Source organism: Lagopus muta, chromosome Z, assembly GCF_023343835.1.
Source record: "Lagopus muta isolate bLagMut1 chromosome Z, bLagMut1 primary, whole genome shotgun sequence".
NCBI classification, from domain to species: Eukaryota; Metazoa; Chordata; class Aves; order Galliformes; family Phasianidae; genus Lagopus; species Lagopus muta.
In genome coordinates this window covers 31,830,486-31,858,000 of record NC_064472.1, presented here as the reverse complement: position 1 = coordinate 31,858,000, position 27,515 = coordinate 31,830,486, and the positions used below count along the sequence as shown (strand labels likewise).

General features: G+C 37.7%; 1 protein-coding gene across 8 annotated transcripts in view; it reads left to right on the top strand.

Moving 5' to 3' along the window:
- Positions 1-27,515, top strand: part of NFIB (nuclear factor I B) — a 175,074-nt gene that overhangs the window by 112,241 nt on the left and 35,318 nt on the right. For all 8 annotated transcript variants that reach the window (XM_048931009.1, XM_048931003.1, XM_048931007.1 and 5 more), the window contains exons 5-8: positions 1,673-1,793; positions 3,485-3,603; positions 19,891-20,022; positions 22,486-22,670. In XM_048931009.1, coding sequence (XP_048786966.1) covers positions 1,673-1,793; positions 3,485-3,603; positions 19,891-20,022; positions 22,486-22,670 — 557 coding nt within the window. The remainder of the gene's footprint in view (positions 1-1,672; positions 1,794-3,484; positions 3,604-19,890; positions 20,023-22,485; positions 22,671-27,515) is intronic.

Here is a 27,515-nt window from a genome sequence, read left to right as displayed (position 1 = left end):
TTATTTTGGCATCAGAAATCTTATGCACACAAATACATAAAACAAAACAAAAAACAGACACCAACAAAGAGTGAGACAGAATACTCTGAAATTCTCTGTTCAAATTTTGCATAGAAACTAGTTCATGTCAGGACAGGATGCTTGATGTATTCAATGAGCTTGAATTCTAGCTGTTATGTCATTTGCCATGGTAAGAAATCAATATTCAGCAATTAAGTTCATATTAAATCTTCAGGATAATACTGAGCATTGCCATCCTGCAATGGTAACACATTGTTTTTCTTTCTTTCTGTCCCTGCTGAAGATGTCTTTTTGCTGTTTTAGGAGATTGAGGGTCAGTGAAATACAGCTCTGTTTGTAGTTGTTAAGTGGTTAAATATATTTAAAAGTATTAGGCGATTCAGATTAAAAAAATCAATATTGTAGTTACCCTAGAAAATCATAGCTTTTGCAGCTGTAATACATGATATACTTCTAATAATAAGCTTTGAAGAATGTGGTTTCTGTGGGATTTCTTACCACGTATTTGTTTAACCTCAAGCCGCAGCAGAGTTGTATTTTAACTGTCAGGAAAAATACAAACCTTCAGATATATTACACAACATGCAATTATTCTTTTAAGTGCCAAAGGTAGTTAAAATGCACAATGCACAGACAGTGAATAAAGCTAAGTATACCACAATGTACAATATGTAATTTATTCTTGAAATGCTAAAACGTATGGTACACAGACTCTGTAAGAAGGTAAAGATAACACTGAGTGTATGTGTATTTGTAGGTAGGTGTACATATGCAAAGCAGCACCTGTGGCCCTGGTGAAAGAAAAAGAAGGTGGCACAACATGCTGTTACCACAGCACGCTACTATTAATGCAAAGATTTAACATAAAGGAAAAGAGGTTTTGTGTCCCCAGGTTTGTTCTTTCCAGTTATTTCAGTACTTCCACAGAGAATATGAGATCTCTGTATAAGCCCTTCCTCATTCACTGTAAAAGTCCAACTAGTGAATCATAGAATCATAGAATCACCAAGGTTGGAAAAGAGCTCCAAGATCATAAAGTCCAAACATCTACCTATCATCAGTATTTCCCACTAAACCATGTCCCTCAGCACAACATCTAAATGTTTCTTGAACACCCTCCAGGGATGGTGACCACATCCCTGAGCAGCCCATTTCAGTACCTGACCTCTCTCTAGAGGAGTTATTTTCTAACATCCAACCTGAATCTACCCTGGTGCAACTTGAGGCCATTCTCTCTAGTCCTATTGCTAGTTACATGGGAGAAGAGGCCAATCCCCACATCACCACATCCTCCCTTCAGGTAGTTGAAGAGTGCAATGAGGTCACCCCTAAGATTCTTCTTCTCCAAACTAAAGGTGAAGACTATTATCTTCTCCACATTGATGACTCTAGGTTATCCATTATAAAACAAAACGTACAACAAATATATTATGTCTGCATAACTGCTAAGGGATTTCTAGGGACTGGGGAAGGTATTTCACTTTTTAGATATATGAACATTGATAAAACTTGTCTGTACTTGGTTTCTGCCAGAGGCAGAAAATTAGATGCACATAGCAACATCTTGATGTTCTTCCTGCTGTTAAAAATGAAAATATGGCTAAAAAGATAGAAGATTATCTTTGACTCTTTGTAATGGTATGTTTTTCAGCACCTATAACCCAAGGAACTGGAGTGAACTTCCCAATTGGAGAACTTCCGAGCCAACCGTATTACCATGATATGAATTCTGGTATAAATCTGCAGAGGTCTTTATCCTCTCCACCAAGCAGGTAAAAACTTGAAATGAATACTAGTGTGAGTGAGTGAGGGACATTGGGAATGAGGAGGAGTGTGTGATTTTTCTTTGGAATCTCCATGTTTGATCTGAGGGACTCATCTTGGTTCAGCAAGCTCCTCTCTTCTGACTCTGAGAAACACCTGGTTCTGTACCTCAGGAGCAGCTGGCAGACCCACGGAGGTGGAGAATTTTCTTTGTCCTCTTTCAGGTCCCAGATCATGTACTGTCTGTCATAAATCCTGGTGTTCTTTCTCTGTCTCCAGTTGACTGATGTACCATGAAATCACAAGGACTTCAGGATCTCTCATCCTCTTGGTTTCTGCACTCCAGGGACTTGGGAAATGTCTGCACAGTGGGACAGCATTTAATATAACTGTCAGAAACTAGCTATTCCACTAGTGCCTAGAACTCTGAGTTATTGAGTTAATGGTCCCCCATTTATGCAATTATATTTTCATATGGTCAGATCACTTGGTATATTTAAAAAAGAATAAATTCATTTTCACAGTCTATAGTAATAACAATAGTGGTGGTAGTAATAATACCTCTAAAAATTTCATCTTGATTTTCTTTATTAGTCAGCATAGCAGCTTCAGTATTTATTGTTACAGAGAAATATGGCTTCTGTATGGAAGTGCTGCCTCATTTTATATAGGGACATGAAATATGGGCCTTTTTGTCTTCAGTTAAATTAAAGTAAAGTGAAAAGTCTTGTTTCAGGTTATAGCTCTTTGAAAAGCTTAGGACTTTGACCTGGCAGAATACAATAAGCTATGTTTTTCTCTTGTTAGCATTCACAAAACTTTCTGTTTTCCCTTGACCTTTGTTGTGGTTGATCCCAGTGGGCAGCTGAGCACCGCATAGCTCTCCATTCCCAGGGGGACGAGGGAGAGAACTGGAGAAAAAAGGGTAGAATTTAAGCCTTCAGATAAGAAGTATTTACTAAGACAGAAAAGAGAAATAACAGTAATAAAAGTAATACAGTATACACAGTTCCTGAGCAGCGGCTGCCTCCCTAGCCAACTCTCCTCAGTGTTTATTTATTTTTCTTGCATGATGCACATTGTATAGATTATCTGTTTGGCCAGCTTAGGACAGCTGTGGCTCTGTCCCCCTCTTCCCTTTATCCATCGCAGCTCCCTTACTGTAGGTCAGTATGTGACATCCATGCAGCACTCCTCAGCAATAACTAAATGTTGTTTTAAGAACACTGTTTTTCTCTTGTAGCCAAAACATAGCAACACACATGCCACTATGCAGAAAATCAGCTGAAAATAGGACAACTTTACTAGTAACCCTTTTCCAGTACTTTATTTTGCTTTTGTGATTTCTGGGTATTATTTAACATTCTCACGAGAAAAATTTTCATTGGTAGGTTACAGGAACTGTTTTCTCAGTTGGCTCAGCTGTCTCTGGTAGATGGAGAAGAATTACAGCTTTTCTATGTTACCCAATCATGCCATCTCTGAAATATTAAGTGACGTGAAGAATGCAATCACCTGCCCAAATTACTTTATTACGTAACACATTCTGTGTTTGTTTGCGAAAGTTCTAAAATCCAGGCTTTTGTGCTTTATATGCCTGGATTACTTCCTATTGAATAATTTTGTTGAAATACAAAGTTTGTATATCGTTCCTATCTGTGAATCATTCTCACTGCCAAACCTGACGTTACTTCAACAGCAAAAGACCGAAAACCATCTCCATAGATGAGAATATGGAGCCAAGCCCGACAGGAGACTTTTATCCTTCTCCAAATTCACCAGCTGCGGGAAGTCGGACATGGCATGAAAGAGATCAAGGTGAGTAATACAGGACAATTTTATCCCAAAGTATATTCCAGTATACAATAAATACCTGCATCTGCCTTTGTGTTACTGCAATAAATTCATGGTTTTTAGAAGATTTTCTTTTTTTTTTTTTAATGTGGGATGTGATTTGCTGGTCTTCTAGTTAAAAAAAACAGTCAACAGGACATGGTATGAACAATCAGATGATGGTGTTTCAGTGTTGTGAATGCATTATATATTATTTGAAGTGAGCTGCTGCAAATGAAGTACTTGTTATTGTCTAATGAAGCTGCAATCACCCCGGCAAGATTTCAGTAAAGAAGAAAATATCTCCATGCAGTGGTTGAGACAGTGCTAGTTTACACAGCTTTTGCTTTACCGTAATGCATTCTCCCATACGTATATTTAGTTTATACTTTGTGACTAAGAATAGGTCTAACAAGCCACTAAGAGCCCTCAAAAAAGATATTGATAAATGTTGCTATATCTTAGATTATCAGGGGTGAAAAACATGTTTGTTCAGACAGAAAAATGATGACTGTCAAAACATTGAAGTTATTTGTTACAACTTTCTTTATGTTACCTTAGTGTTTCATAAACCTCAGTGGCAGTGTGGTATTTCCCATCACTTTTGTGATGCAAAAACTTGAATAAACTTAAACGTATTGGTTAATGGGTACTGTGATTGACATACAGCAGCTCTCTGGAGACTGTGAATATGTACAGTACAGTGTGTAAAAATGAAATAGAAAATGTGCAGCTGCTTCCTTTGCTGATCTTCTGATGTTTGCCTTAATTTTCTCCATGTTCGTCATTGATCTTGTTTCTTCAGCACAGATCAAATAATCATAGAATCATAGAAAGGCTTGGGTTGGAAGGGACCTCAAAAATCACTGAGTTCTAACTCCCCTGCTGCAGGCAAGGCTACCAAGTAGTAGGTCACGTTGCCCTGTCCAGCCTGGCCTTGAACACCTCCAGGGATGGGGAATCCACAGCTTCACTGGACAGCCTGCTCCAGCACCTCACACTCTCCCACTGAAAAAATTCCTTCTGCTTCCTCCATCACAGCTTCTCTTAATTGTCTCTTCTTTAGTTTAAAACCATTATCCCTTGTGCTTTCACTAACGATCCATGTAAAATGTTGATTTTTCTCCTGATTATAATTTCCCTTTGAATACTGGTAGGCCATAATGACGTCTCACTGTAGCCTTCTCTTCTCCAAACTGAACCAAGCCCAGCTCCCTCAGCCTGTCTACACAGGAGAAGTGCTCAAGACCTTTGATCATCTTCATGGCCCTCCTCTGGACCCGCTCCAAAAGCTCCACATTTTTCCTGTGTTGGGGGCCCCAGACCTGGACACAGTACTCCAGATGAGGCCTCATGAGGGTGGACCAGAAGGGGACAATCACCTAACTCACCCTGCTGGCCACCTCTCTCTTGAAGGAACCCATGATACCATTGGCATTTCAGGCTGCAAATACACAGCGCTGGCTCATGCTAAGTTTTTCATCAGCAAGGACCCATAAGCCCTTCTCAGAATGGGTACTCTCAAGAATTCTTTCCCAGTCTGTATACGTATCTAGTCTTACCCTGACTCAAGTGCAAAACCCCTGTGTTCCACAATTTTATATTGCTTTAGGCTTTTTTGTTGTTATTTCTAAGTTTTCTCTTTCATCTGTGCATGCAAGGTAGCATCAGTATTTGATTAGTCACAGGTTTTTGTTTTTTTTTCACATTTTGGTTATAGCTGGTCTCCTTTTAATGTTTCATCCTACTGTCTGACCTGCGCTCTCATCTCTACTCTTTAACCCGTGTTTCTCTCACACAGTTGCTTGCTTGTCTTTTTTCTCCTTTGTTTCTTTTATATTTCATTATTCCTCTTGAGGGTTCCTTCTTATTTCTATCTGTTCGTAGTATTTGCTGTCGATTTAAAAAAAAATCTTGCTGTTGGTTCTGCACAAACTGAAGAACAGTAGTTTTGTCCCTTCTGCAGAGCATTCACTTCAATTGTTACCTGATTTGTGATTATATCTTCGTTATTATTCTCTGTAAGAGTCAAGAGTCAAGATCTCACCTCAACTATTTATTTATTTATTTATTTATTTATTTGCTTTAAAATAGTTTTTGTGGTAATGGTAAAACAGCATAAGGTTTTTCTCTGAAGTGGTCTCAATCCCTTTATGCTTCTGTGTCAGCTGTAGGAGCTTCCAAGAAATGCAGTGCTACATGAAAGCTTGCTGAAGGAACCTTTCATAGCTGATCTCCATGGTTCCCAGCTGTCTCAGTTCTGTTTTAGCTCTTAGGTCATTTTGCTTGCTAAGAACTGTAGTCTGTGAATTTGTTCAGTTTTACCTGCCTGCTTCATTCCACATTTTTCAGCAATAAACAGTACTATTGTTCTGATTGCTTGAGTGGATTTCCAATTAATTTTACTTTACTTAATTTCTGTGCTATTGAGCAGCCAGAGTTTTGGACTGAAGCAATATTTGACTCTCTGTCTGTGTTTCCAAAACTGAGAAACTACTAGCTTGGGTTTACATTCTTGCCTGAGTACCCTAGTCTCCAGCACTACTGGTCAGAATTGAACTTTATCAGATACCCGTCAGTGAGGTTGCCTTTGAGAGAATGTGAGTGTCTCCCATTCTTGTGAAGGCACCAGTATCCCACTGTATAGTCTGATGAGTATTTTACTGCAGGAAATATAAGTTTTTTGCCCTTTATTGTGTTTGGCTTCAGCCAGTTTCTGAGGTTATCCTACTGCTGGGGAAACATTATTAGGTAGTATCTGCTGTGCTTGCCCTTGGAAACCAGTATAGTGGGGAATGGATATGTGGCAGCTCCTTGCATATTTCTTCTATTGCAAATTTCTCAGATGCTTGATATTTCCGTGAAAAAAAAAAATATATATATATATATATATCATGCAGTTCGATAGATGAGTGAACATCTGGAGAGATGACTGTATGAGTGCTTCTGTTGTGATCTTCATAGTTTGTACAGATTCTCTAACGCATAGCCATACATCACAAGGGGTAGAAACATTACTTCAGCATTGACGATTGGGCCGGTATATGGCATTGGTGAAATTAAGAAAAATCTAACCAAATTACATTAAAGTTTTCCTCATACCACAGACAGTTGTAAAGCTCCAGAGTTTGCCCTTTTACTGTTATCAGTTTTTTTCCTGGCATACTACTTCCAGGATGTCATGATAAGTTTAAGAAATGTTGTGTTTCTTGCTAAGTTTTGGGAAAGTCAACTGTTTCAAGACTCAATTCTAAGTAGAAATAAGTAAGCATATCTGAAAAGTTGAAATTCTAGGTGGTGTAAGTTTGGTCAAATGCATTATTCTCATATAAAACCTAAAAAACCCTCCATTAACCAAAATCAGTATTATAAATAAAATTTGACTTGTATATAAAATGATATTAAAAATACTTACTGAAGAAAAAAAGAAGCTCGTGGCACCATTCTACTGTCTTTGAGTTTCTCTTCAAAGGCTTGCAGGAAGATACTGTAGTTTGTGCCATTATTTTTCTACACTTAAATACTTAAAAAATGCTTCTAGCTTTCGTGATTTTTGAAACATATGTGAGGTCTTGTTGCAGAGCAAACAAAGAATTGTAACTGCACAATTTTCTCCAGACCTTTCCTTTGCTATTTACTTTCCAAGTTACTAATCCTCCAAAAATCCTAAAGCCTAAGAAAGCGAGGGATCATCCCTGAGGATGTTGAATTATTTAGAAACAGAAATCAAACAGGGCAATTGGGATTTCAATTTCTGTGTCTGTTGTCAGATCTTGCATAAGGTATTTGTTCTTTCTTGTAACTCATTTTTTCCAAATGAGTGTCCTACTGATGTTAATAATGTCTGCCTCATGCCTTAGCTTCATTTTTACTGATTGGAAATTTGTCCAGACAGAAGTGTGTTGTAAATCTCTATAACCTTCCTTTTCCCAAGTTGCTGTTACTGAATTCTGTGTGTGTCTATCTCATTTCCTGCAATAAGGTACTAATATCTTGTGAAGTAGATTGAAATTGCTGCATGATCGAATTTTCATAGTGCTTTTGCAATTCTTAGCAAGATAAAACTGTGTAGGAAAAGAGTTTAATAATAATAATAGTAATCCTCTTCTCCATTTGAAGTGGGAGTTACTTAAAGTGTAACAGAAGTAGCTACTCATGCTGTAAAAAAAATACATCAGAGGTAATAGGCTAAGAACTTCTGAACATCTTGATTTATTAACTGATAAGTAAAGATACTTTCTCCATAAATCATAAGAAAACAGGAATATCAGAAAAACTGAGCAGAGTTTATGCATTTATGTCTTTCCTTCTACGAGCTAGCTTGACAAACTTCATTAATGTAGTTACAAACAATTTCAGCAGTAATCCTTGAGATCTATTTTACTGTTGTGGAGTTAGAACACTGTGCATGTTGTAAGTCAATAAAACAGGCATTGTTATCAGTGCACACTGTTGCCATAAAACCTGATTCATGTGAATTTCCTTAGTACCCAGGTGTCTAGAAATGTCAATATACAACAAAGTGAATTTTAATTTTGCAGTTTCTCCATCATGTTTCCTCCCTAACACCTCACCCACCTCTACCAACATTCAAGAGTCAAGATGCCAGCATACCATTAAAACTGAAACAGCGGGATCACCTTCATCTGTTCATTGGTCAGCAGCTGTTGGACCCTCCACTTCTCAGGTCCCAACCCCCTTTGCTGGATATTCCTCTTCTGGACATTTGTCCCCTTTTGCTTTCTCCTCATCCACTGGACACTCCATCCCCATTGGTGTTCTTCCCAATGGCTCTTTCCTTCTTGGGCCTTCTTCTCAAGGACCATCAAAGATGGACGTTCTCATTTCTGAAGTGAGGGAACTAAAAGAGGAAGTAGTTAACGTGGTGCAGGAGTTGAGAAAGGTAACAGATCACCTTGGCTTTTTGGTGGCCTGTGGTGGAATGAGCTCAGGTTTTATTCCAGCTTCTGGTGCTCCTTCTGAAGTTTAATGCTTTAGAAACTTCATCTCCATCTAACTTCATCTTCATCTTTCAAAGGTGTACCTTGATGAGTATCTGTTAAATGTCTTTCTATGATTTTCAGTGAATTTTCTACATTTTTGTGTATCGAAGCATATTTTAAAGTGGTTTATGTCTTGTTAGTAACTTTCTTTACATCCACTTTTGTATTTTTCAATATTTCAAAATACTCTTTAAATATTGTATGGACATATACATATGTATATACACACACATATTTATATGCGTCTTAGGACTCAAACTGACTTTTCTGTTTTTAACTGTGTGCACAGTAATAAAATGCTGCCACTTTATTAGTTTTTATAATTTCAGTGACAGTAAGTAAGGGGTACTTTTAATCAAGAGTAACTTTTCAAAGTACATATACAGAGAATTCTAGATTTCTAATAGCATTCCAGGATCAAATACATCCATATGATGTGCTTGTACAGAACTGATTTTTCTAAGCTGCTTCAGCTTATACTTGCTGAGGATACAAATATAATATTTGTTGCTTTGTTTTTATATTGTGTATAGACTTAAAAGCACTTTCACACAGTAGTGGATGATCAAAATATTTCACATGCATGAACTTCTCTGCTCAGTTTAAGATAAGTTTAGAAGGAAGGAACACCATCCATAGGGACCTGGACATTTTCAAAAAGTGGACATGCCAGAGCCTAATGAGATTTAACAAAGCCAAGTGCAATGTGTTGCACGTTGGTTGAGGCGATCCCAGATACAAGTACAGAAGAACTCATTGAGAGTGGGCCTGTGGAAAAGGATCTGGTGGTCCTGATGGACGAAAAGATGGGCATGAGTCAGCAGTGTGCTCTTACAGCCTGGAAGGTGAATAGTATCCTGGGCTGCTTCAGAATTTGAGTGGCCAGCAGGGTAAGGGAGATGACTGTTCCCTTCTACTGTGCCCTTGTGAGGCCCCAGATGGAGTACTGTGTCCAGGCCTGGGGCCTCCAGCGCAGGAAAGACATGGATCCATTGGAATGGGTCCAGAGTGCCACATAGATGATCCGAGGGTTGGACCACCTCTCCTATGAGGAAACATTGAGGGAGTTGTGCTTGTTCATCTTGGAAAAGTCAAGGCTCTGGGGAGACCTCACTGTGGCATTCTAAAATGGAGATTACAAGTAGGAGGGTGACCAACATTTCACACTGGCAGTGATAGGACAAGGGGGGATGGCTTTAAACTAAAAGAGGGAAGAATTAGGTTAGATGTTAGGAAGAAATTTTTTACTCAGAGAATGGTAAGGCACTGGCACATGCTGCCCAGAGAGGTTGTTGATGCCCCATCCCTGGAGACATTCAAGGCAAGGCTGGATGAAATCCTGGACAGCCTGATCTGGCAGGTGGCATCTCTGTCCGTGGCAGGATGGCTGGAACTAGATGATCTTTAACGCTCTCTTCAACCTAAGCCATTTTATGATTTTATGATTCTATGATGATGTTTTTGCTGTCCTGTTAATTGATTATTTTCTTTCTTTGCCTTTAAATCAACATAGCTTTTAAAAACTCCTTCAACTATTTTTCTACACCTATTTTTTTTTAAGCCCTAGATGTAAAAGGGCATTTTCATCCTTATAAATTTAAGTACCAGTATTTCACTTAAAGTTGACAATACAGAAAGAAATCTATCGCTGTAGACTTAATTTAAAAAAAGCCTACCGTAGAAGAACCACCGATTTTTTTAAAAATAAGACATAATGTCTGTTCATTGATCGCTAAAAACATCTCGTTCTGCTACGAGGAAAAAAAAGAAAGAAGAATGCAATTTGTAGCCTTGCAGACAAATCTCCCTTGCTCATGCTATTGTGTACTTTCACAGCGCTGATGCCAACATAACAGATGATAACTGGGTAGGAGAGAAAAGTCATACCAAAGAATTCTCTGTAGGTTGCTCCAAAAATAATACCTGCTATTTATTTCCATAGAAACTACAATAGATACACTGAGCGCAATAGCGCTATATGATTGAACAAATTCTCACCTACAGAACATTATTTTAGAGCATAGTCACCAACATTACTATGCATTTTTCTGCACATGTAAAAACTTGTGCTAGCGGAGGTGACACCCCCTGTTGCTGTCACCACGACTGAAACACAACACCCATCACCTCACTGTGCTCACATCCACTGTTTGGTCTCCATCAACAGTCAGCAGGCATCAACAAATATCAACAGGTGCCAGTTTTTACTCATGAAAGAATCCAGTGACACACCTTTCTTTCTTACACACGTCCATGTCAGATGCCATTGTGTCAGACTGTCTCTCTGCTGCCATCTGCCACATGGCAACAAAATGTAACGAAATATTGATGAGAAAGTTTGATCTCTACTGTCGTACTGCCAACATCCATCCCTGATTTTGTGGGCTGACATAATAAAACAGGAGGCATTATTTTCAGAGCAGTCCTCACATAACAGCTTTAGACCAATTTTTGACTGGTTCAGAATTTTCTTCAAATATTCAGAGTAGCAGATGATGAGGTTATTAATTGGGCAGATTCTGAATAACTAAAGAATACTGCAGTGTTCAGAAGGAAGGACAGAAAGAAAAATACAGTATGAGACACAATAAGAAGTTTACAAAAGAGTTTGATTTTTTGCATTTCTGGAAATGGCTGTTATTTACTCAATAAAGTCATATAAAAAACCTCATTATAGGATCTCTGTCTATTATTTTGAAAAACATAATGCGATAAGACCTATTAATCAGTGTTTTCAACAAATAATTAGTGAGTAGAATGTACTCAGGGTTAGTATATTTTTCTCCCATACATATCAGTGAAAGATGTAAATGTATAAGGATATTTTTCATATATCCATGGCACCTATTCAGTTATTGAAATTAGTGAGAAAATGCATGTTTTAAAGCAAGATTTGTCCCAGAATGTTACTTGTAATTGTCCTACTTTGACGTTAGAATACTGTTTTATATTCTATTATATATACACTATATTCGATTTGTTGCCGAATAATAAGCTTCAGTATTAGTTTTGAAACTTCTCAGATACTTTGAATATCAAAAATTGCAGATAAAGTATTATTCTGTATGATCTGACCTATTTTTCAGTTACCAAAGGAACTGCTATTCAGTACTACGTGAATGATAGGTTCCTGCATTGCCAATATTTTTCCATTTGTGCTAAAGTCGAGATGGAAATACAATGAACACGTACATTTTTTAGGCGCTACTCCCTTTTGTCTTTATCAATAGATTCTTTCTATTCTGTGTACATTGATAAATTTGAAAAAGTTTTTCACTTCTTCTTTTCACTACTTTCATTTAGGCTGTATCAAACTCAATTGTAGTCATATGTGAGTTGACAATTTTATCTTAGTTCAAAACCATTCCCCAAGTGGATCTATAATTACATTAATATATCACACCTATTAAATCATCCTAAACGTACAAATATAGACTACATTAGTCATAGAAAGGAGATGCCATAACCTAAATGCCCCTAAATCAACAACTTACCTTAAATTGGAAATTGTGAATAATTTTCTGACTTTTGCAGTTAAGATTACAGCATTGATTTCATTTTCGAGGCCAACTTCCTTGGATCTCAGTAATAAGAAGATGGTATTAATAAATACTCTTTTCCTTTGGATGACTTTCTGTAGGATAATTTAATTAATGACTAAAATGTAAAAGTCTGTATAATTTGTTTGACTTTTTAATCAGTTTTTCTCACAGCCTCCCATAATGCTCTTTTACCACAGCTATGTACTGGAATTACACTTCTTACAAATGATTCATAGCTGATTAAGTGGTCCAGTCTGTTTCTACAGAGAAAAAGTTAAATAAAGAAGTAGTGAAGTACATAAAATGCATTCTAGTTACTTAAAGGTTATTTATGGCAATACAGAGTACTTGGAACACTGTTTTTTATAGTATGTTCTGTTCTATTCAGTAGCAGCAGTGCATTTTTGGCTTCGTGCTTTTTATTTCCAAAATCCTATTCCGTTTTTCGCTGGTAGCCACCCCACTGAGCTTTGAGTTGCTCATGACTACTTCCTGTATGACATCTGATGGGCTGCACTGGTGTAGAGGTGGTTGGATAAGCGGACCCTGATATCTGGGTGAGGAGAGAGGCAAGAGGGCTGTGGATGTGAAATCTGGATTCTGTTACTGGCCCCTGTGGGTCACTACAGATTTGGTGACATTATCACCTCTCTCCAACTGCAACAGCCCAGCTCCTCAGAGTCACACAAGTGGGACCTGTATCCTGGGGTCTCACTATTGCCCAACGCTTTTAGTATGTGGCATGTAGGGTGAAAAAGGCTGACTACCTCTATGTCAGAAGAATAATGCATGGAAAAAAAAATGTTTTCTATAAGAAACAGTGACATTTTTCATACTGAATATAGCTAGTGATATGAATCTGTCAGACTTCCTGTTACCTTCTAATAAAGGGTAAGAATTAAGAATTACTGCCCAATGTTCTTACAGAGAAGCATGTCATAATTTCAGCCTAACTTTAGTGGGAATAGATGTAAATTTAAAGACATTTAATCTCATGTCAAATAACACTATCACACTAACTATAGGATTAAGTCCGTATGTCCTACAGGTAAACATTTTTTGAAATTTCTTTGGGAAATGGAGGTTTCTCATGTTTTTATCTTTAAGATCAATGTTCTAATCTGGTCATCATAACTTTACTCTTTTCCTATTTCATAAACTGCTTTTTATAAAAAATGAAAATTAGAAAAAATTCATTTTAGGAAATGCGTATGCAGGTTTCCAAAATACCCTGATTTAAACAACCATTCACTAGCATATGTTATACTTTTCAATTGCAAGTGTTTTTTAAATTCTGTGAGTTGGAATTGTACTGAATTGTTTTGCTTTGTATTTGTAAAAAGTAGGATACCCTGTGAGGCAGGGAAGAAATTCATTTTTATCAGGTTAGTCACACACAGCAATAGAAACCATTTTGGAACTTGATGACATGGAGATCTTATTTTTTTCCATGATATGCCAGGATTTGCAAGGGCAGGTAGATACAATCCTTCTGTCCAACCCCTTTCTTGCTTAGGTAATGGATATCATTAAGTTTAATATATCCCACAGAATATGAGGAATGACAGAGAAACTGCTGGCAGTGCTCTGCAAGTTTGCATAGACATAAAGATGAGAAAAATGATGCTTGAATTCCATCTGAAGAGTTTCTGCATCTCATGGTATTTCAGTTAGTTGAAAGTTCACTCGTCAGTTTTTTCACTTAGGTATAAAAATGCTTTTTGAGAAGTGCAAAAAGGATAAATATAGAATGAACACAGAAAACTGCCACTAGATTTTTTTTTCTTGCTTTTCTATAGCTTTTGTAAACTGGAATATTATTCAGTATTTTTCTCACCAGATTGCAGTACTGAATATAGCAATGGAAGAAATTCCAGTCTAGTTCCTCGAGTTTTTCACTGCCGATAAGAAGATATAGTACAAATAAATTGTTTTGCTGCTGTGAAATGGCAAAACAGCACAACAAAGTGTTAGATTAGCCTTGGGCATGGTTGCTGACAGGATAGCTAGTATCACAGTCTGATAGACTGGTTTCTTCAACTTTGGAGGTGTGCCTGTAAAAATAACACTGGAGCTAAATAGATCTGAAGATAGAAGATTATCAAGTGTTTATACACTGAAGTGTTCTATTTCAGTAGTATAAAATTTTCAGGCATAAACTGCTTTCCTTTACTTGATGTAGAAGCAAAAATATAATGGAAGTCAAGCTTTTAAATTTGAAGCGAGCATCTCTCTTTATACCTTCACCCTGACTGTTCCTCACATTCAGAACACTCGGAGCTGCTAAGCAGTATGTCCACGTGCCTGCATGTAAGAGCACACTGCTTCTTTTAGAAGAGAAAATACATGCGTCTTCACGCTGGGAGTTGCTATATGTTACTGAGAGAGTCATCAGACAGAACTGATCTTGATGTTTTTTTGGTCGATTTTCCTCTCGTGAAAACACTGATTATCAAAACTGATTTTCCTTTCATTTTATTTTCATGACAATAAATCATTAGGAAAGCTTCTTTCTGTTCCAAGATAAAATTTACAGTGAAGTAGAATGAGACACTAATAAGCTAATGATAAGTAAGATATTTCAACAACAGGAGACCCAGACACTAAGCCTAATCTCTGCATAATGCTGAGCACGAATGCAAAATATCAAGCACTTCCAACATCTAAATAATTAGGTCTTTCTCTCCTATTTACTCATACCACAGTTCCCTTCCCTTCCCTTCCCTTCCCTTCCCTTCCCTTCCCTTCCCTTCCCTTCCCTTCCCTTCCCTTCCCTTCCCTTCCCTTCCCTTCCCTTCCCTTCCCTTCCCTTCCCTTCCCTTCCCTTCCCTTCCCTTCCCTTCCCTTCCCTTCCCTTCCCTTCCCTTCCCTTCCCTGCCCCTGCCCCTGCCCCTGCCCCTTCCCCTTCCCCTTCCCCTTCCCCTCCCCTCCCCTGAGCACATCTGAATGCTGCAGTGCTTTTATGAAGTTGGCTGTGCTTGTTCTTCACATGCAATGGTGTAAAACAAAGCAAGTTCTCCTGAGCACATTGGGATTTGCCTTGATTCCTCACAATATCACAGCTATCTGCTGTGAATTCAAAATCTTCCTGAGTTTCCACATGTGCTTCACACAAGTGTACCTATAACATGTGGTAAAGGCAGTGGAGTGAGGCCCCCCTGTATATAATGTTTTCTGGCAACAGAAATAAGATCAGGTACAGCCTCTCGAAGTGATCAGTTCATTTAAAGCTGTAGCTTGAGGGGATGATTCTAATAGACTGCTGCTGATGCTACGGACTTCATGTCTTTCCCACTTTCCCTACAGCTCTAAAAACCAGTAAGTTGAACATGGCTTTATCTTGATTTCTCTGGAGGCGGTGCAGCACTAACGAGCTGTAAATGAATCTTAACAGATTGCTGTCTGCAGAATTGTTTCGTGCAAGGGAAGACCGGTGAAATTAAGCAGTACAAAAGATATTAATGAGTAGAGATAAAGAATAAATTGGATTAAAATAAATTTAATATTTGCTTTTGACTTCTTCCTACTCTGATTTTGAGCATGTCTCCTGTCCTGTTGTGGTACTGTACAAGACAGCAGATCAGTTACTGAGAAATAGGCTGGTGGATGTTCAAATGTGCTCCAGATCTCTGCCTGCTTCCAGTCAAGCTCTCGGAACAGGTGGCTTGAAGACCGGTGTGTCAGTGTGACACTCATCCAGGGAGATGCTTGAATCCCGAGCTGCTTCAGACTGGGGAAAAAGATCTTTGCTTTGATGAGGAAATTGTCAAAATTCATGTTTCATTAGTGTTTCCTACGGTTCTTTGGAAGTGAACAACACTTTAATTAAAGGCTGACGTAAACACGTTTCTACACAGTCTTTCTCTGCAGCGCTTTATCACATTAAAATTGATCAAAATTGTTGCCTTGGGCTGTCTTCAACAGATATACATCTGGAACACCATTTGTGCAAGCTGCTGATGAGCAGGCTGCACACGCTGTGCTTCATAGCACAGTTCTGCTGCCTTCCTATGTAGACAGATTCACCTGGCTGGGAGATGAGATCCAAGTCTTTTCTATTTGATTAATCCCTTTCTTCTTTGATGTGATGTGTTAAAAATTATAACATGCCCCTGTTTGGGTGCATAATTACTTCATCATCACAGTAGTATAGGAGTACAAGCAAGAAAGATTGGGAATAGGACTGAGACTTTAAAAAAAAAATCCATTTTTCACATTTGAAGAAAGTTTGAGGCAGGACAGGACACAGTGTGTTCTGATTAATGTTGACCTTTTGATAATTTTGTCCAAGTGTTTTTGGCATCTTTCTGCTCTTCATATATACTTAGCATTTTTCCAGAAGTCTAAAAATAAATCATACTGGAAACTGTTTTATTTTCATTCCTCATGTAATAAGGATTGGAATTTCATTCCTGAAACTCTGACACAGACTTAAGAGCAAGCAACCTATTCCTGTGACCTCTGCTGGTCACTCATTATGCAGTTATCAGTATGTAACTAAGCTGTGTGTGGCAACTAGACTACATCTCATGACATGAAAAAAAATCAAGTATGTTTAAAAATGAGAAAAATATGTGTTTTCCACTGTGTAGAAGTTACTGGAAGAATCACGTTGAGTCTCTTTGTTGCTTTACTCACTCTCTTTATTTAAGACACCGCAAAACTAAAGACAGTGAACAACTGTTTTGCCCTTTTTCAGCCTCTCTTCATTTTTGTAACTGGTTACTCTTCAGAGAACTGTAAGCAGTATCCTTCCTTATAACAGCTATGAGCCTCCTCACCTGCTCAAGGAGGACGTGGCTGAAGCTTTTTTTCCTTACATAGACTGTTACTGTTCCAACTCCCTTGTCAGCTTCATCAATTCCTTGGCAGTGAGAGGCCCATGAATGCTGCATTAAGATGTCAGTGTATGCAGGATGCCAGGGAAGCGGCTATCCGAATCACATTGCCATTCCAATGCCAAGTGCATGATTTTAATGGCAAGGCTGCCACATGTGCTCTAGCCATTATTCTCTGCAGTTGCTTCTGCTGTGTACGAGACTTCTGAAGGTACTTTGTGGTGGTGTGCCACGCAGTGTATTTGAAGTCCCTGTTTTGGCTGCTCATGAGTATTTTTTTGGCAGTGCTGACTTTTCTGCTAATGACTACCAGTGGCATTCACCTTAGTGAGGAAATAGTCTTCTGCATGAGAATTTCATTGCATTTGCTTTGCAGTTTACTCTGTCTGTCTTCTATGTGCTGACTACAATTCTCCACAAATAGGAGCAGAAGAAAATGACATGTTTTTAAAGGAACTGCTAGCTTTATCTTAGTCACCAATTTCCTTTTCAGAATATTCTTTTCACATTAGTGATGCCTCTGGGGGGTTAATGGATATTCTAATTACGTTGCACTTCATGTAGCATTCTTCTTCTGAGAAACTAAAATATTTTGGTTTCGAAAAACACAACAACTTTTGCTTGTTTAATGAAGTAACAGCCACACACCAAATTAAATCTCTGCTGCATTCCAGCAATCAGAGATGCTGACATGTGCAGAACTTCAGGAGCTAGGCAGCTCCTTCTTTCATGAATTCTTTTGCTGAATATGGGCTTCACATAAGGAAGAGATTTTCCACTTCCAACACATATTTTTTTTCTTCCTTTGGGAAATTCAACTGCAGTACTTTTAAATTGAAGAAAAATCCAACTTTTTTGTACATTCTCTTATTTGCAATGGACTATACGTGGTTTAACCAGAAAGATACGTGATTACCAATACCTTCTGTAACAACTGTTGAACAGAAAGCCCAAAAGGTGTTAGAAACACTTCTCTTTTTCTCAGACTTTGCAGTGTTTCTGCAGTGGCAGAGTGTTCATACCATGAACCAGAGTACAAAAAGACAAAATATTTGGTTGATTCTGTATCATGACTCTTATAAAACCTCATTTCTGTTGCGAAGGTGTGGAACTAGGAGCTTGTATTAAGAAGCTAGGGCTGTCATTCAAGCAAAAAATAAAACCATAGTGAAATGTTTCAAATTAATTCCAGAATTAATGTGCTTTTTTGTTGTGTTGGCTGCTTATGCAAAAATTAGTTTAAGAAAATTGTCTTTCAGCTTTAGAAAGGATTTTCTAGCTTAGTGGAATAAATATTCATCCAAACTGCAACCATTTGGAAGTTATGATCTTTGCTGGCTGCTGATGGATTCAAAGAAACAAAAATATTCTTCCATTTTCTTTCTCAACAATAATTTATTCACAAAATTTTTATCAGACAGCTGGAGGTGCCTCTGTTAGCACTCAGCATTTATGATAACAACAGAAAGTTGTAACAGATCAGTATAATAAAAAACATACGGCAGCCTTTGTCATATCTGTTAAAATGGGAAGAGAGCTGAATTGCTTTGTTGTAAAGCAATTCCTTGCTCTTGTTGAACACTTCCCTGAACAAAATCCTTTCTCAGCAGCCTTTCTGAAGGGGTCAATTGGTAAGGTGTCTGGGACATCAACAGATGCACCAGCTATGGGCAAAGGGCAGAAGAGGTGTTGCGGGGGTGGTGGAGGAGCACTTGTAGGATCTGCCCTGGCTGGCAGCAGTGCTTCTGTCGAGTTCAGCCATGCTTGCAGGGCAGATGGGCAGCACAGTCTCAGTCTAAGAGAAAGGCTTTCAGGGCCAAACCTCTCACTTAAACTCCAGTCAGTTCAGAAAGTTTTGGTCTGATTTGGTCTCAGTAGGGCGTTCCCACTTACAGAGATCTTCCAAGAAGATTTTGTGTTCCTCAGAATAGCACAGTACAGTGCACTAATATTAGAAGTGCCAAAATCACTTTAGGGATGAACACGGTCCATGTAGGAAAGTCAGCTGCATCATGGCCCCAGTCCAGTAAAGTACTTAAGAAATGAGCTTCACTTTAAACATGAGTTATTCCCGTTGATTTGAAATGGAACACACTTACAATGCTGATGTGTGTCCTATAAAAATATTAAAATTAACTTTGAAATAATTTAATTTGATTCGAAGCGCAATTAATTAATTTAAACTTTTGGAAAGAATTTGATGTTTTTGCTTGGGGCAACATCAGCAACCCTGTATGGTAGAAATCATTTGCTTTTCCCTGCTACTGCAGCCAACAACCTTCATGTAGCAAGTCCTGTTGATACGGAAACTGAGAGGAAGAGGTGGGAAGGCCCTACTTGACACATGGAAAATATGAAAGAGAAGAGTTAAAGCATCCTTTATTCTTAGGAAGGTTACATTGTTTCAGTATGGTTTTGAAAAGGGTAAGGGAAGGGTTTTGAAATAACAAAATAATAAATACCATAAAATGGCATGTACATGGCAGTTACCCTACACACCTGAGTGTAGGTGTTCCATTAAAAAATGCAATAACTGTTATGTGGCTGTTGAAGGAGGAGATGATTTGGTGATGTTGTGGGGAGCTGAGAAGTATCTACGGAGGTTCTGAAGAAATGCATTTCTTTGCTGTTTGGCTTCTCTGGTATGAAAGGAATGTAGTTTCTGTTTTGGAGGACAAAGACTAGCCAGTGGATTATTATTCATTCTCAAGTTGGAAAGTGATAGTTTAAAATTAGTTTATTGCTCATAGGGGAGTTGGGTCAGCAAGCAATATTTGTGCAAGAACTGCAAAAATAAACATTTACAGTTTACAAAATCATGTGCCCTGTGATGGACTTTTAAGCTAATGTCATTGCTCTAATTAATTTTACTTTATCTTCTTACTGCAGATATGTCTTCTCCTACAATGAAGAAACCTGAAAAGCCTTTGTTTAGTCCTACTTCTCCCCAGGATTCTTCACCAAGACTGAGCACTTTTCCCCAGCATCACCACCCAGGAATCCCAGGAGTTGCACAGAGTGGTGAGGACTACAGAGGTGGAAGAAATTCCTCCCTATTTGTCTTCTGATCTTTCCTACTTTGTGATAATGATGCATTTTACAGAATTATGTAGACACCTAATGCCATTTATATTACTGTGGGGACAGGAACAGAACTGAGTATGTTGCAGAGGTTGTGGTAACCTTGCAGAGACTTGCGGTAGTTCAGGTAGTATGGAAAGAATTTAGGATTAGGTCTAAATTGAATAAAGAAAGTGACAGAGGAAAAATTCTCTCTGTTTTTCCTCCTTCTACTTTTATCATTATTATTATTATTATTATTGTAATTATTATTATTATTATTTCTGTGAGTGTATTGCATTTAGATACCAGAATAGATAGGATTGCATACAAAAGAGAATTCACCATTATATTCATTACATGAAATAACTGCCATGCTTCTTTTGAATTCTCTGTGATAAATGATTATCAGCTTTTTTTTTTTTTTTTTTTTTTTTTTTTGAGTTCCATAGTAAATCCACACTAGAACTTCATTTGAAGTGTGAAGGAACTGTAAGGGGATTGTATGTTATATTGTGGTCCTAATAGGAAAGACAGGGAAATTCCATCACCAGGGTCTATTTAAGTTGAGAGCTGAGAGTTACTCTGGTTCTCCAGATGAGAACACAGTACACAGAAGTCTTCCCTCAGTGACTCATCACCTCTCCTTATACACTGCACAGAAAGGGTTTAATTTCTTGAGCAAAGCTGGATGTTTTGAAGAGTGAAGCAAATCTGAGCACACCCTTTTTTTAACATGCAGTTCTACTTTGAGAAGTTTCTCTTTTGTGATTTCCCTATGATGTGGAGGTTTTATCCTTCATCTTACATGCAAGAACTACATTCCCCTTAACATCTTCTTACTGTATTGTGAAAGGAAGCCTGAACTCATTCTGGTCTTTGTGGATTTCCACCGTACTCAGTCACAATGGAGATGGAATGGATGTTTTCCTACTCACTTGTGTTTGTTTTGCAGAGTTCCCATGACAGAGCAGTAAATAATGTTTTATAAGTTAACTGAGTTGGTGGAGCAGTGATTAAAAGAAATCATTCTCAGAAGTTTCTGTAATTATTTTTGACCCCACACTTATGTGTTGACACATTTGCTTTTAGTGTATAATTTTTAGGTGTATGTGTTTGAAAAGCAAGATATAATTGTAACCTAATTCCATAGTTCAGCTATTTACTCACTGGGAGATCTGATTGCTATCTGTACAGCATATTCTTTTTTGTCAGTGAGCAATGTTTTGGGGATTTGCAAGGTTTTGATTACAAAGTACAGCAATTTTGGAACATTTCTAGCAAGGGCAAACTTCCATTTGGTTTCAGCTCAAAAATAGAAATCCACTTAAAAATTAAGCTGGAAAAAAACAAAGACATTGCAGATAGCCTAGTAGAGCACTGTTGGTGTGCTTGTGCTGATATAGTACAGAAATGGGATGTGATGATACTCGTGAACAGTTCGCAAAATACCGTGCTTACACAGATCAGATTTTGCACCGTCCCATTAAGGAAAATGAGCTCAGCACTGTCTTTTCTTTACTTTCACTGAAGTCAGCACCTCCTTTAAACAAGCCACATGTAGGTGCCCACCAGCTGTGTAGCAAGGGGCAAGGCGGGTGCTGTGCAGCCCGGGAGAGGAACGCTCTCCACTTCCAGCTGGATGAGGCAGGCATAGCAGGACATACTGTACATTCCTTTCACTATGAAAACACTGCTGGTTGTTTAGACGTGACATATAGTCTATAGATAGAGAAGTACGTGTTTGTAAGGGCTGGGAAGAAAGGGAATGTAAAGCAAAACATGTACAGTGTAGAACCCTTTTTTTTTTTTTTTTTTTTTTTTTTTTTTTTTGCCAGAGATATTTTTATAGGATGGACTGGTTTCCCAGGCCCTGAAGTTGAATGTTCATTAGCATTTTCAAAAAGGTCAGCTAATTATTCATGGCTTTATTACTGAATAGTTATTACCCATCCCCACATGAAGCAGGTAGAATGCAATACAGTGATGAATCACTGTTTTCTTAAGACATGGTGGCTGTGCTCTCATCTGTTGAAATGATGTGAATGAAAGTGTAGGTTTTATCTATTTAGTAAAATATTTATTCTGTTTATTTAGGCTACAAATTGGAAAATTTTATATTGAAGTGTTTTATGGTAAAGAATAATTACTGCCTGAAGAAAAATAATTTAAAAAAAAATGAAGGCATAACCCACAAAATCAAAACAAGTTATTCTATTTATGAATTCAAAAGAGACGTGCTTTCCATTGCCTGGGATGGTGTGAAGGAAGGACACGAAAGACTTCTGTAAGAATACCATGAAATAAGAATACAATGTGCAGGTTTATAACTGACTTCTTAATTTTCTTGTTGTAACACAGAGATGAAGAGTTTTAGAAGAAACAACATGCAAATTAATTTTAATTTTATTTTATCTTCTCCAGTCATCTCAACTAGAACTCCACCTTCACCTTCACCATTGCCATTTCCAGCACAAGCTATTCTCCCTCCTGCCCCGTCTAGTTACTTCTCTCATCCAACGATCAGATATCCTCCCCACCTGAATCCTCAGGATACTCTGAAGAATTATGTACCTTCTTATGACCCGTCCAGTCCGCAGACTAGCCAGGTACTGTAAAACCATGCGAACCCTCCAAAAGCAATCCAGTGAGGAATGTGTATCTCTTCCAAGATGTTTATACTGATATCTCACTAGTTCTACTCTCAGAGAAAGCTGGGAGCTGGAGCACTTTTCCTTTTTGACGTGATTGAATAAAAGGAGTAAGATAGTCATATTAACTCACTGTTGCTCTGCCAAGCAAAAGAGAAATGCTTGCACTGAGAGCTTTGCCAGTGCCAACACCACCAATCCCCATCCCACATCCCTCCTGCAGGCTGGGTGCTGCTGTGGCCTGAGTGTCAGGACAGAAGTGAAGCTCCTGCTGCAGGATGGAGCCAGGCATCTGCTGATACATGCGCACACATTTACACACATGCACAAACATACAAGTGTATTTACAGACCAGCAAATAAAATAAAGTCCGGCAAGGTAATGCTTGCACTGTTTCATAGACACCTGACATTGCACAGATGTAAAGACATTTAGTGAGCACAGTGCAGATTCTTGGACTTGTTTTTCCTTCCTTCTGTAGGGAACATGCAGCAACGGATGAGTTTCTGACTGCTACACTCATTTAGGCTTGTCTCTGATATTGGGAATTAACGTGGTTTTCATTAGAAAAGTAATTTGTACAGGACTGTGTGCAAAACTGCTTTCCATGATAGCATCAGCACACAGCATTAACATGTGATCTGCACTATGGGATAAAGTGCAGCCGAGTCTTGATCTGTCAATGCTTGGAGTATTTCCAGTGTCAATGTAATGTAATCTTTGCAGCTTGGGCTGGTATCTGGTTTTGATGTTTTGTCTGAAATGTTCCTGTGGAGTCCTGTAGCTTGTGCACTAGCATGTGTTTGGGAGAGCCTTGGGAATGCACTGAAGTGGCAGCAGGCAGGTTTTCCTGCTCCTAAGAATTAGGTTCCTTTGGAAGAGTTGTCTTATGAGGGTGAGGAGATTGTTGTGTTGATGGGTTTTTTCCCCACAGATAATGACAGACCTTTCAGTACGTGTTTCAGGCACATGAGCAGTAGAACTTGAGACTGAATCAAAGTTTCTATGTTGAATAACAAATAAGGCCTCTCTGGGCTGTTCAGAAGGTCACTGTGGCTATTGTGTCCATGGGCAAATGCTCCAACCCAGCTGCATGACATTTTATGTATTAAAAAAACAGCAAAAACAAACAACAACAACAACAAAAACACTGGGTTCATAAAACCAAAACTTACTTTGATGGAAAGTCTCAACAAAGTGATTTTTGTTGGTTACAGTATTAATGCAAATTAAACCAAAAAGTGAAAACGGAGTATGTCGGCTTTAGAATACAAATTGCTAACTGTGCATGAATTGAAAGTCTTTCAGTCCTATAGCATTTTTGCTGAGACTCAGCTGGGAACATTGCACGCAGGACCTGATTTCAATTTGTGTAAAATTTCCATGAATAACAAAGTCTAATTAAGACATTCATTAAAAGTCCTTAATGTTAATTCAGTGCGGAAAATCTTAAGAGTTCTATTGGATTTATTTTTTTAAATTGATGTCTTAATTAGGCACTATTATGGAAAAAATTATGCAAATTAAAATCAGGCCCTTAGTGTTATGTGTTTCTTTAATTATTCAGTGCTTGTTTTACTTACATTTTCATTTCTTATATATATTAAAAGAGCAGATTAGTTGATAATCTCAGATTGTTCAGTGTTCTGGTTTGGATCATCGCTGAAAAAGCAAATAACTAAAAGAAGTATGTGACTTTCAGTCAGTAGACAAATGTATCATCTTTTGATTTTGATATTGGGAACTGTATTCACTGAGTTGGAGAAGCATTTTCAACTCTTTGCCGAAGAAGAGTTTTACTCTTTTACCTTATCAGTAGTTAAATGACTGATCTTAAAAGCTTAAAAGACAAAATTTTACTCTGCTGATCCTTTCAGAGCTGTAGTGAACTGAAAACATTTCCTACTCTTGTGCTGTGGCACCGTAGGGAATAAAGGACAAATTGGCTTCAATTTACTACTCTGTCACCTTTCATAACCTTTATATTAAGCTAATGTTTTTCATTTCATTTGATGTTTGATTTAGTTCCTGAGAACAGGAGGCAGGATTAAACAACACCAAGTATGGGATTCCAGGCATCTGTACCAGCTATTCTCTGCAATTTATTATAATTAATCTCTATTATTACTGAAATCTCTTTTAAATTTAATTCTTTAAAGTTCACCTCTCAGATATCGCCTGTACTAGAGGAGTTGCATACTCAATCAAAATATCTCCAAATAGAACAGCTAGAGGATGGCTGTACAAACAATAAAATAACAAGAACATTTTTTCTTTTTCTTTTTTTTTTTTTTTTTTTTTTGCTTAGGAATAGAAGCAGCCGTCTGTGAAGTTTCAGTGACAAACAGGAATTGTTCTGATACAATGGCATGCTTTGAGCCAAACCAGTTTTTCTTTCCTAAATAAAACATGGATTTTTATTCAAATAAATCTAATTATTATAAAATGCAAAACTGCATCTGTAGGAATACCACATCAAATTTAATTATACTTTCCCACCTCAAAACATATTCATTTGGATTTCAAAAGGAGTACTAGGATGATAGTTTTAATTTCAGCTTTAGAAATAGAAAGAATGGATACCCTGACAGCATTTACCTAGAATGAACTGTTCCTTCTCAACATCTTTCAGTAATACACTAATTTAGATTGTTACGACAAGCAACTGAGATGCCTTGTACTCCCCACAGCAATTTTGAGATTAATTACATTAGTGCTGCACTGATTATAGTGAGACAGTCATGCTATTCAGTGAAATACTTTTAAGTAAAATTAGTTTAAAGCTATAGAACCCCCATAGGTTTCCACTGGGGGAAACAGTGGGCAATTTTCCTGACATGATGTTAAATACCCCAAATTATGTGTGATGAACAGTCAGGAAGTTCAGATAGGCCCTTTGGCTGCAGTGAAAAATGATGCAACAGTGGATGATCCTAAACAAAAGAGCCATAGCGTTAAGTTTCATGAGTATCTGTTTATTATCCCATGTTCAATCTGGAGAATAAATAAACAAACATATTGGAAAGAAATGGATCTATTCAGATAAAGAACTGAACTTGCCTGTGAATGGAAATCTAAGAAGTTCCCAAGATCCTCAGAATTAATGTACTTTCTAGTAGTTAGGCAATACTGCTGAGATCTTTTTATTGTATTTATTTTAACTTTTCATCTTAGCTTACCATATTGCTGAATGAGATTTTGTGTTTGACTATGTATTCATACTACGACGGGATCCTTCCAGTTAAATTGATACTGCTTTCTTCTCACATGCTTCATCAAAAATGAATCACTAGTTATGTGTCTCATGTGCCTACAGTATTTATCCATCTAAAGAATATTGGGGTCTTCAAATCCACTCCAGACTTTGAGCATGCATTTCCTTTATGAATGGTTGCAGCTGAATGTTTGAATGCTTGGACAAACTCACCTTCTGTTATTACTCATGTTCACAAACACTTAAAATGCTAAATGAGAGTGCATGAAACAATACATAGAAACAAAATCACCAGGCACAACAAAAAGGCAAATCTAATGGTTCCAAATTTAATGCTCCATCAAATTAAATAGAATCATTCCCTGATTGAGGTATGGTTAGTCACAGGAGATGAAGTCTACAAGTGAGATGAAGGATATGGCAAGTAAAGCAAACAGTTAACGTTAATTCTGCTGAAGGTGAATCCTGGCATCAGTGAGGTTTTGTTTGTTTGTTTGTTTGTTTGTTTGTTTTTTAACTGAGCCAAGCAAACAGAGTCATACACTCTTGCAAACTCTTTGGGCTTGAATTATGAAGGGCACAGTTTACAGGTAACCTCAAGTCAGATTTTGTGATATTATTTGTGAAATGTGCTGATCTCAGCAGCATGGTAATACTGCTTCCAGTTTGAATAGGTTACTTATCTGACTCTTTTCCTCTTAAAATAATGCCTCACATTTGTTATACTGCAGTACAAGTGAACCTACCTACATACTGACTGAAATTCCCAGGTTATTAAAACATAATTTGTGGCAACATGGATCAGTTTGCAGCTTTATGTTTTAACAGTTTTATTTTTGTCTGAAGACAGAAATATCTGAACTGCTAGAGAAGAGCTGCTGCTGGAAGCTGGTGAGGCTGCTTGTTTTCCTCTTGTAACTGATTGGGATATTCAGTTTTTGTCCAACAAAGGATGGATACACCTTACTGGAATTCCAGGCAGATACTTTGTAATTCTTCAGTACAATAACTTTAGTAATCTGGCAGTGAAGAGGGAATTCTTGTGAGGCTTTCTTTGGGCTGGGCAAGGGGTTCCCTTTTGGTTCTTAGGAGAAAAAGCAGAGTTATCTAGCACAAATGATATGTGTGCACGCAATTTCTCTGGGATAGCCATAAACTTTATTTATTGACATTAAATAGTCTCAGCTTCTTGGGGATGCATCTTTCCATCATAATTTTTAAGAAATTATTGAAGATTAAATAAAGCAATTTATTGGTTTTAATTGTAATTGGAAGGCAGAGAGAGAGAGTACTAGGTCAGATTTCTGCTGACAAAGGACGTAAAGATGAAATTGCAATTGTAAATAATTATTTTGTATTTTCTCATTTTTAGTTTAATAAATATACATAAATATAAATATACTGCTAAAAGTCTCTGGATTACATAAAATGTCATTAAGTCCAAATATACCTTTTGAACATTTACCTGCAGAGAAATTTCCTTTCTCTTGCTTGTGTAACATGGCTTGTTCAACTAAGGAAAATATCCAAGGAAAATTGAGTATTTCCTTTGACTTTATATGTCAACAAATATTTCACATTTTATAAGC